The sequence below is a fragment of the Xiphias gladius genome, chromosome 8 (assembly GCF_016859285.1).
Source record: "Xiphias gladius isolate SHS-SW01 ecotype Sanya breed wild chromosome 8, ASM1685928v1, whole genome shotgun sequence".
Lineage (NCBI taxonomy): Eukaryota > Metazoa > Chordata > Actinopteri > Istiophoriformes > Xiphiidae > Xiphias > Xiphias gladius.
The window spans coordinates 10,410,983-10,422,856 of NC_053407.1; the positions used below are offsets into that span (position 1 = coordinate 10,410,983).

General features: G+C 39.6%; 1 protein-coding gene across 1 annotated transcript; it reads left to right on the forward strand.

Annotated features, from left to right (window-relative positions):
• The first annotated feature begins 1,832 nt into the window (after nt 1-1,832).
• On the forward strand, nt 1,833-10,646 carry uri1 (URI1 prefoldin like chaperone). Its single transcript, XM_040133826.1, has 11 exons — nt 1,833-2,228; nt 3,334-3,368; nt 6,240-6,318; nt 6,635-6,770; nt 7,975-8,066; nt 8,157-8,220; nt 8,367-8,562; nt 8,698-8,935; nt 9,034-9,185; nt 9,291-9,531; nt 9,842-10,646. The coding sequence occupies exons 1-11, from the start codon at nt 2,157-2,159 to the stop codon at nt 10,028-10,030; spliced, it is 1,494 nt and encodes a 497-aa protein (XP_039989760.1). The 5' UTR covers nt 1,833-2,156; the 3' UTR covers nt 10,031-10,646.
• Nucleotides 10,647-11,874: the final 1,228 nt, after the last annotated feature.

Below are 11,874 nucleotides of genomic sequence, written 5' to 3' on the forward strand. Positions count from 1 at the left end.
TTTTATTAGACATGCAACAGCAAGTCGTTGAAACTGTGAATAACATGTATTAACAGATTTTTAAAAACACGTTTTACAGATTTGGTGTGTAGGATACTGAGAATTACAAGGTAAGAATAAGATTATTCCAGCAGGACTAGCAGCAGCAAATGTATACATTAAGAGGAACGCCTTTAAAATCACCTCTGATTTTCTAGCGGATTTAGCTTTTTGCCTATGAACCTACTTACCTGGCTACTTAAGTTGTTTGTTTTCAGGGGTAAATTAAGAAATAATTAATCAAAAGCCTCTTGATCCCTTAATAATATCTGAAATTAATATTTAAGGATACAATTATTAATTAAAAGCTATATATATATATATATATATATATATTAAGGTAGGTTTAAAGGGTTTTGTATTATCCTCATAGATGTTAACAACACATAAGGCAAGGCAAGTGTATTTGTGTGGCACCAACAAGGCGATTCAAAGTGCAAAGTGATAACGAAAATTTACTTGTCGAATATTTGAAATCAACTGTGGGGAAAGTCATTTACCCCTTGAATTCTTCTTAATTTGTTAAGTACGAGCCTTTTTTTAAAAGGGGTTGGGCTTTTCAAATTAAGAGATCTAAGACTACTCTACCAAACAGAAGTATCTGGTATGTTTTAAGGGGTAAATTATGGATTATTCAGAGCTTTTAATCGGTTCTTGGTTCTTTTTTCACAGTGCATCATTTGCTATTGTGGTAATTGTCCGACAGCAAATAAAAGCAACAAAGACAGCCAATGAGAGTCTGACCAGAAGGGGGCTGGGACCAGGGGTGGATTATATTCATTTTCTGAAACCAAACTTGTTCACCACGACTGCCCCGGTCTGAGCTAATTTATCCGTATTTATAACTATGGAGGCTCTTATACTAATACAGTATGTGTGTGTGTTTCAGTACAATCTATAACTGCGATGACCGTGCAGCTAAAGGCAAGGACCACCATGTCACGTTGGGACGTTTAAGCCCACTGCTACTTTTGTAATAGATAAATCTCTAAAAATGGTTGAGCTTGATACTGTATAACTCTCTGCTGATCGTTGCAGCTGCATTTATCCTGCTACAGTATGTCCACTGTTTACATTTATGGAATCGTCCACATTTACCCAGAGTACACCAGGAGACACAGAGGAGCAGCTTGGTCAAGCTCGCATCTGATGGCTGATGAACGGAAAATACAATGTTTTGCTTTCAAAATAAAAGTATGATAGCTAGCTCGATAACTGTGAAATGTACATGCACATAAGCACGGTTTTGGGGTATTTGTAATTTACTTGGAAATGTTCAATTTATGCAGCTTTATACGTCTACCCTACTACGTTTGAGATCGAAATATCTTACTTCTTACTCTGATACATTTATTTGAAAGCTATGGTACTCAGCATATCAAGAATTTACACACAAAAAATGTGATCCGCTTAGAAAACACAATGCATTGTTATATATTTAATTACCCACAAGTAAATTAATGTATTTAAATTAACTCCTCTTCGATCCACTACAAAACTAAAATGCTGCTCACACTATGTAATAGGGGCCAAGCAACCCATTTAAGTGCTGGGTCCCCCGAGTAGATTAATCTGGCTATGTTTTTAGTTAAGTGAAACTCTGAATGCACACGTTTTACTTGTAATGGACAAATTTAGAGTCGTAATTTTGTGTGTGTGCGTCATTTCACCACTTCAACTACACGTTTACATGTGTTCATCCCTGTGCGTTTTCTTCTTCTTAAGAGCACGTTTTTCACACTAAAAGGCGACGTTACCAAATACGTTTTTTATTTCGAATATTATGACCGGAAGTTCCGTTGTTTTTCTGGGGTCTTTACGTTGGACTGAGGTGCATGGCGCAGCGAGAGTGACGGGGAATATCTGCTCTTCTTGGAATATTAAAACCGTGGATATTTTTGGAAATCATGCAGAAATCCTGAAATGAGAGTGTGAGATGATACCACTTCCGAAAGTGTGGATAACTATCACTGCCCCATTGATGAACACGAGCAGAACGGGTCTCAGGAATAGCTGCTGCTGCATTCATAAACACTTCTTTAGGACTCACAACAACCCCTGAGCTTTGTTTGGGGTCACGAAACACCACAGATTCCCGTTGTGCACGTGGGTTGACAATGGCTGAAAAAGGTCAAATGAATGTAGAGCATCTCGGCGGAGTTGTCAGGCTCCGGGAGGAACACGAGAAGGTAATGTGCCTTCTCGCTTCGCTGGCTAGTATCTAACGTGCAACGTTAGCCCAACCACAGCCAGCTACTGGCCATGCGGTGGACCAGCAGGGGCTTTTGAACCACGAGTGGGTCTGCCGAAGTGCTTTTTACATGTAATATAGATTTATGTGCACTCATCGAACTATTTGTCACATTTGTAAGTTGTGAGTTTGTTGTTTTGACGGTCCCGTTTTCGAGAAGCTTCCTCCCTTGCAGCCACTCACATGCTCAAGTTCTTGTCTAACTGTTGTCTGGAGGAAAGTGTGTTAAGTTTCACTTCTTTGCACTTAATGGCGTGTTTACTTGTAGGATTATTGTGATTATTGACCCCTAGTCCTCGGAAAAGTGACTTTTGTGTGTGTGTGTGTGTGTGTGTGTGTGTGTGTGTGTGTGTGTGTGTGTGAATTGTCGGCCAGCTAGCTAGCAGAGGGCGAGTTAGCTAGTAAATCTTCCACGTTAAACCCCCCCCCTCCCCCTGACATCGAAATGATACAAATTTACAACAATCTCACTTTGGTATTAGGAGTCTGGGGACATTTTTACACCTTGAAAGTACGTGAACGTGTAACGTGTAATCAGAGTGCACGTCCTTCTAGTCCCTCCTCTTAATGACCAATAACCAGATGGTTTGACCCAGAAAATCTCAGTTTGTGTGTGGGGCTTCAGGCAGACAGCAACAAAGTTGGGAAAGTGTCGGTTTACATTAACTACCACCATATATCACATCGAAGGGGGCTTGTGCAGATGTTCTGACTATTCCGATTTAGTTTTGACAGCTGTGTTCATTTTCCTCTCCTGCTTCCCTGATTTGGTTTGATATTTTCTCAGTTTTACTGTGTCTGATGAGCCTTTAACTTAGACAAAATATTTATAATTTGTGTGTATGCGTAGTAGTATTTGCAGTATCAGTAAAACTAAAGCACTAAAGAGAACATGTTTATGAATCTGGGATCTAGTAGTGGCAATAATCAAAGTTGCCATTTTCTCATAACTCCTGTAGGCTGTTGATTCCTCACCACAAGACTGTGTAAATTGAATACATTTTCAGCGTTATTTATGTTGAAATTATTTGTCCTGAAAACAGGTGGTGAAAGACTGTGAAAGTCGGATTCAACACTGGTAAGCATTAAGAAAGTCCCATATACTATTTCGGCAGTTGCATAGTGATAGCATTTTTTAGTTTTTTGTTTGCTTTTGAGTACACTACATACACTACAGAATTTTATACGCTACAGTGCTAAATTCTTGATGTCACACAAATCAGCAAAAAACAGCTGGTCAACACAGGTTCCAATATGATAGCTTTTTCTTTTCTTAGAAAATATGTGTATCTGTGCAAAGAAAAGTCATTCGTAAGCTCAGAATTAGAGTTGACTTGATGAACTTTAAAGACAACTTAATTCTATAGTCCTGTTTTGCACAAACCCTGATATACAATAAATAAATAAGTCAGAACCAAGCTTTTGTAGGACCATCAATAGCTCCTCTGCACTTGCCTGTCTCTGAGTAATCCATTATCTATGAATACAGCTAATTTGAAAAGGAAATTAAATGAATATTTCACCCAGAAATGAAGCTTCTGTCATCATCTACTCTCCTTTCCGTCACTGAAATCTATGTGACCATTCATTTTATAATAGTAACTACGAGTTTGGCTTCCGGTTAATCAAGCATGATTCTGTGTAATATTGATGCTTTACGTTAAGACTGCCAGCTCTGGTCAAAATCAACAAATTACATGCTCCCTGACCAATCAGCGGCATTTGTTTCAAGTATGCCATAATTAGTCCTTTTATCCCTGCTTCCCAAACACTATTGCGGTGGCAGGAAGGGAAATTTTCATTACAACAGGCCCAACACACCAACTCAGTGGTTTTCAGTAATGAACTGCCACATGGGCCAAAGACAGTTATCCACCTTTGTGAACAATAAAGTTGTTTTTTTTTTTTTTTTTCAGTAATGAACTGCCACATGGGGCCAAAGACAATTATCCACCTTTGTGAACAATAAAGTTGTTTTTTTTTGTTTTTTGTTTTTTTTCAATTCTATGGCACTCCATTTGACCTCTCCTAAGATTCAAGTTGGGGGAGAGCTGTGGTGGGAGTTGTGTGATGTCATCAAACTCAGTGCACCAGTCGGCCTTTATCACAGCAGACCTTTGGACTTGTCACAGTAGGAACAGCACAGGTTTTACGAATAACATTGACAATGGCTCCTTTGTATTCAAATGTCCCAGTAGGACATGACAGTGTGATAGTGAGCCAACATGTACGATACATGCTTGAAACTGAAGCAGTAAATTGAATTCAGCCACAATTATATCTTCATTATTTACACCAGCTTTTCCTACTGACCATCCCGAGCATTACTGTGTAGGGGCTTCACTGCAACTTTAGTAGAGTAGATGCATTTCCATTTATCAGTATTACTATTCTTAGTAGTAGTGATTACAAATACAGTTAGTAATGATAGTAAAGCAGCAGTTAGGTCTAAGATTAGCTCTGATTTGATGTGAGGAATGAAAGATTTGTAGATGTGAGGAAAATAACAGATTTATTAGGTATTATGTGGAAATAAAGGCAGCTGTCCATGAGTTTAAGGACAATAAAACAATAGCACTTCTTCTAAGAAAAAAAAAAAGGTGATCTCAATATAGAGCAAAAACAGTCAAGAGTATCATTGTAATCAAAACTAAACAGCCCTACCTTCAGTGTTTAAAAGTACACCCATGGTACATCCACATAGTTGATTTCTCTCACTGCTGATTAGAGCTTCTCTTGAGTTCCACTGTTATCATTCTTATTGGCACATTGAGTAACAAAGTAACATAAAAATGCTCCTGCCAGTTTGTCATTTCAGATTCTGCAGTCCAGATTATTACACACGGATCCAGTAGTCACCACAGGTGTTACTAATAACATTAACAATGGCTCTGTTCTATTCAAGTGTCCCAGTAAGACATCAAAGTGTGACAGTGAGCCAGCATAGCAGGACAATAGCAGGACCATGAAACTGGAGCAGCTAAATGGAATCCAGTCATTAATAATTTTGTTATTTACACTGTGTTTACACTCGTCCCTTTTTCTACTGTGACATGTTAAAATGTCTTCTGTGAAAAAGGTCTATTCATCATGACACAAATTTGGAACATTCTCCCTCTTTTTTAGATTTTTATATTGTAAATACAACATAGAACAATTTCAGTAATTTTATCAAAAATATATCAATTACAATACTTCACTACGATTGCATAAGCGCTCTTCTTTCTACTGCTGCACCAATTGGTTTCTAAAATCGTTTCCAAAAATTTGTTTGTTTCAGGGTTTTGCTTTTTTAATGAAACTTCTTTTAACATAACTTATATCTAAAACTCTCTTTCTCAGAAAAACTGCTTTCACGAGCGCGTAAAGGGATCAACACTCTCCCAACAAATCACTATAGAGCAACCAGATACAGAAACCTAAGAGATTTATTAGTCTGTGTTATGGGCTTTTGGATGCATAGTGCTTTCTTCTGCCTACAAAATACCTGCTGCAAAAGGTACTAGAAGTCCTGCCGACGCTCTGCAAGCTGTATTTCCAAACCACTTTGATGAAAGACAGAAAAGTTTGTAGTAACTGTACACATTTCCGTGTTCGTTATCTGAATAGAAGAATTCATCACAGTATAGTGTGAACTTCTTTTTGTCAGTGACACTGTTGTCATGACTTCCTCTGAAGTTTTACATTGTTCAGCTGCAAATACAGAACATACAAATGACTGATAGTGACATCTTGAGACCATTTGAGTTACATCAAGTCCCTCCTGACAGGGAAATCTGCAATTCCCCATAACTCCGTAGCTGTGCTTGCCATTTTTCTCTTTAACTTTTCAAAATAAGTCAAACAAACCAAATTGGACAACAGTGACTTCATAACAGTGGGACTTCAGCTGAAAAAAAATTAATTTGAATAGTTGATCTAACATCATTGTAAATCCACAATTTTGCAGGAAGAAGGTGTCAGGTGACTATGAAGCCCTGAGTGACCGTCTTAAAACACTTCCGGATCAACTGTCTTATGACATCATGGTGAGTGCTAACCTTGTTTATAAACCACAGGAAAGGAAACGCACACAGACTCATTTCCACAACCTGTGCATTGTGGGTTGGTTATCAAATGAACTCCTAATGCAAATGGCAAGTTTACCATTTACCAGGGTCATGAGCTGGGTTAATATTCTTAACAATGCAGGGTTTGACCCTAAATATATATATTTTTACTACTGACAAAAAGTTAAATTTCTTCTTTTCTCCCACTTTCATGTCCACATTCTGCCATCTGCTTTGTTTCAATCGTTGCGGAAGAATCATTCTGCTCTTCTTCCGTCCACTGTGCTATAAACAGGTGCCGTTTGGCCCTCTGGCCTTCATGCCTGGGAAGCTGGTGCACACCAATGAGGTCACAGTGTTGCTCGGTGATAACTGGTTTGCTAAGTGCTCTGGCAAGCAGGCTCAGAAAATCGTCGATCACAGGATGAAATGTGAGTCTGTTTTTGAAAAAACTGTTTCCTGTCCTTTCCAGAAGGAGCAGAAGGATTTGTTTATTTTTAATACACTCCGTCAACACCGATGGTCTTCATCCACCAGAGGGTGTAGCTGCATCAAGTCTAGATGGCTTGTCTGAGCACTGAAGTGACAAACTTACTTTCGGCTGTGGGATGATTCACCCAATAACTGTAGAAATTCTTGTTTATATCTTTGCTATGCACAGTTACTGTAAGCATAACGCTGTTTGTAATAACTGCACTGAAGTGTTGCATGATTTTTGACGAGCACAGGGCGCACTGTATTTCACAGGGTTGCAAGCTGCAAGGCACATTTGCGGCACTCATTCGCTGTGTTAATGTTGCACTCATGTTACACGTCACCACTGTCACTGCCTCTGCTGTAAATCTTGTGATAGCGATTCACACATCTTCCTCTCCTGTGGTCGAATCAAGTCTTGTCAGTGCTACATCTCTGCTGGAAGAAGTCTTTGAAGAATAAATAAATTTTAACATTGATTAGGTGTAGCTGTATTTTTCTGTGTTTTCCCTACTGTTCAATCAGAATCTGAAAATCTCATATCAAGCCAAATGGGCCCAAGTAACGATCTCTGATGTGAACATTATTAAGGTGTTAAGTGAAGCAGAAATGTGCCACCACAGCCCATCCACAGCCGTCTGCCCCCCCACCCCACCCCACCAACACCCACCCCTGCCCCCGTGCCCCTCCCCTCCGTTTCCTATCTCCTGACCCTGCCCACCCCGCTATTACAGAGCTAAGTGCTGTAATACAAACATAGCTAGCTGAAATGTGTCAGACAGCGGCTGAGTTGTCAGGCCTTCTGTGTTTGACCTTTCTTCCCTTCCAGTTGATGCACTGACTGGAGGGGCTCCCGATTGCCATGGAAACAAGGGCCCTCTGCTGCTATTAGTAAAAGGGTTTAATTGTTGTGAAGATTTAATGATCCGGAGTAGTATTCAGGGCAGAAGATATTATGAACTGTTTGTGTCATCATTTTTCAATTTTTTTCCCCCCAACTTGTCTAGGATTTTAACTCCTTTGCAGCTGGTTGTCATTGCTGTGTTAAATGTTTTATTGAAATCTCTTTTACCCTGCAACCAGTTTTTACACATTGGGTCTTGTCAGTCTGCCTCCAACTCACTGAAGACATATTCATGGTAATGCACCTTTTTTCTACAGATGTAAAGAGTGAACTGGACGATCTATCCAAGACAGTGAAAAACTTTGAAGCCAGAGTTGGGTTTGCGAAGAATTTGGAAACCATCTCGGCCGTATGTTGCATTACTACAAGTCATCTCACAGGTAGTATATTGCATAAAGCATAAATAGGGACAAATGTGTGGACTTTGTTTGTTCTTCAGAGCAAAGGGGACTATGTTGACATCAGAGAAGAGGTCAGAAACAATGACACTGCTGTCACCAAAGGTATCTTTGTCAGCCTTTCCTCTACCCTCATTTTACTTGTACATCTTGGAGGTCTTACGAGAAGGCAAAGAAAGCTTTTAACCCATTTTAAAATTCTGCAACAAACTCAGATTGACATTAGGCTTCCATTTTCTCCGCTTTAACAGGAAGGCAAAGAATAGCTCACAAACCAAATTCTAAGCCCAAAATGGATGCCATATTGGATGTAAAAGAGGATTATGATGAGAATAACAGAGAGGGCAGAGATAGAGGGAGCAGCACAGGCATCATGACTGAAGAGGAGCTGTGGGCTAGATTGGATGAACTCGAGAAACTGGAGGAGCTACAAGATGAGCAGGACAGGTACATGGAACAAATTCGGGAGTTTGTTTTTTTTTTTCCCTCAGTGATTATTTCTCAGTAAGTATTTCTTTGTATTTCTCAAGTAACCTTAATCTAGTAAGAAATTGAAATATTTCATGGATTTTTTTTCTTCAGATTATCTGATAATGCAGACATGAATGGTGAGGACACATCATCCTCCTCCTCAGAGGAGGAGAAGGAGGGAGATGCTGATCCTCCTGTAAACGGGCTCAGTCTGAAGCCAAGCTGGGCCTCTGTGCCTCACAGCAAAGCGCCACAAAACGTGGACCGGAAAGAGGGGGAAGACGATGAGGAAGAGGAAGGCAATTGTTTGCCCACCATCTTTTTCTCTCACACAGTTGAACCCAAGAAGGTGAAAGTGATAAGAAATTGTATCTTGTGCTCTTTTCCATTTATTTTTCTGTTTAATTCCTTGTCTTTACCTTGCCCCATCTCTGCCTTTTGCTTCAGGTGAGGATAAACACAGGAAAAAACACCACATTGAAGTTCAGTGAAAGAAAAGAACAGAAGGAACATTCAAAGAGGAAAAAGAAAAACGGACACAATAACGGACACTCTCATCATGAACTTCACAAAATCACAACACCAGCAGACATTTACAGGTAAAAAAAAAAAAAAAAACACAGAAGGACTGTTCAGTAAATCAAACTCAATGAATTATAGTTAAATTAGGTAGCGACACTGGCTGATTATTATTTCCCTCTCAGGTTGTTTGTGGATGTGAAGAACGGGGAACCCATTCCCAGAAAGTCCATCCTAAAGTCACGGAGCCGAGAGAACAGCGTGTGCAGCGACACGAGCGAGAGCAGCGCAGCAGACTTTGAAGAACGCCGGATGATTGGACGCAGCTTCAGCCATGATGAGGCGACGCACAGCGACACCAGTGACGGCATTACAGAGGAAGACAGTCCTACAGCGGTGCCACTGCACCCGGCCAGCAGATTTGAGGTAAAAGACACACGGTTGTGTTTTAGTTTTTGTTTTACTTCTCACTGTCTTTTTGTCTAAAAAAATGACGGTCACGTTTCTTTGTGTAGTTTTTTTTTTCAATCTCAGTTGCAGTGTGAAGGACTCGGCAGCATACCTATATTATGAAACAGTTTATGAAATTGACAACCTAAACATGCACATCCCTTGATGAAAGCTTAACAAAACTCCCATAGAAGCCCCTTTAAGTTAAAATGGGAGCATTAGTCATTCACAGTAGGCAGTGTGAACTACAAAACGCAGCATGAATACTTTTCACTCTTTCCTCCAGGCCTTTTCAGGTACAGTGGTAGAAAAGGACCCGATGCCTTCAACTGTTCCCCACCTGACCATCGCTCCACCAGCTCTGCCGACCATATTGGAGAGGAAACAGGAAGAGGTGGCGCCTGATGTGGCCCCGCCCCATCAGGCCCCGAAAAGGGTGTCGAAGTTTAAAGCTGCAAGGTTGCAGCAGAAGTGACAGTTGACGAGCAAACATCCATATTTCACAGTAACTTTTTTTTTTTTTTTTTTAAAGTTTCTACAACTTATTAAATGGACAAACAATCCTCTCCTCTTCTTTCTTTCACTTGTCTTTAATCCAGTTTCACTTCTAACCATACAGGGTTTTTGTCATTGAATATGGCTGTTCAGTGGGGGAAAAGTACAGTAGCAATGTTAACAAATCATCCTTCTGTGTGTTACACTGCTTTTCAACAAGCTCCAAAGACTAAGTAATGCAGACTCCTTTGCTTATCTGCTACTACAGTATAAATGGCACTTCACAATTGTCCATTTTTCTGTTGGGCTTGTTTGAACTGATTACTGTCTGTCATATGTTTATCTGTCTACTGCTCTTCTGTTCTTACATGCTGTTGCCAGTTTAGGGATGACTCCAGGCTGTCATCAGAGGAACTGCCTTTGTTTTGTTTCTTTTTCAAGTATTGATCATTAAACCGAAACAGGTCCCCACTCCCGCTCTCATTTTACCCCCTCTTGACCTGCCTAATGAATGTATGTATTCCTTTGTGATGAGCTTTATGTAAAGAAAAAAAAAAAAAAAGGAATATTGATGGAAACTAAAAGGAAAATAAACGTTTTGGCTACAAGTCTTGTTTCCTCTTCCGTCCATGAAAAAGAACATCTTTGTTCTGGATGGATTTGTATTTCATTATGTTCGGCAGACAGTATTCTGCCCACAGCTCTTTTTATCGCAATATCTTAATCAGAAACAGTTTGCAAAGGTTTTCTCAAATATTTATTACACTGCATAGTAATAATGTATAATAGTAATACATTTTTGCTCCTGATACCAATTGTAAATTGTTTTGGTCTTTAAACAGCTATTACCAGACACTGACTGAGCCAATATGGTCTTCTTATGAATTACTGCTACTCCTAGTGACTTTTCCTGTTGTGCATTAAAATTTGAAGAGCTATGTAAAGCACTAACTGAAATTGCAACCAAATCTTCTAAAGGAGCAATAACATTTCATCAAAGTTGCAAAGCCAACCAAACTCAATGTGCCTACTCCAGTTAGTAAAAGTACAGTCAATCGACGGCCTTAACAGAATAGAGCGAATTTCCAAGCCAAACGCCCGGACAACAAATCACGTTTATCCTGGGCCCAAAAACAAAAGTGAACCACTGAAGAGTGGAAGACAGTCTGGTTTGCAGATTACAGTTTGTAATTCTTGGCTGCCATCTGTGCATGAGATAAGTGCCCACTGGAGCACATAAAATACACAACTGCTGGACGGCTCAATGAGCGGATCCGTGAACGATGCGAGATGCCATAACATCAATGGTTGAGGTGAAACGCTTAAAAATGTTAGCTCTGGGACAGCAGTGTAGGAACACCCTTGAAATGCATCAGCACAAAAAAACTTTAGACAAACATGATACTCAGTAAAAGTATCGATACAACCATGTAAAAATACTCCATTACATGTAAAAGTCTTTCATTCAAAATTGTACATAGATTGTACATGTAAAAGTACATAGATATTATCAGCAAAATGTACTTTAATATAGTTAAATAGTTTAGTCCAGTGGTTCAGCAATTCCTCAAAAAGGTCACAAGATAAATCTAGGTGAGGGTTGTCAGATGACTGATGGGGCACGAGAGGAGAAAAAACAAAGGTCTGCCATATGAATTTGTATTCATTTCTTGGACTTTGCTTTTTTCTGTTAAATATAGAATGCTTTCACCTCTTTGGGCTGTGAATGATTCAAGAAAATTATCTGACAAGTTTAGAGAGTTTGAACAACACACAGACATCGGAAACATGACAAGGGGCCTTGGTTAGACGCTGCTTTTTTGT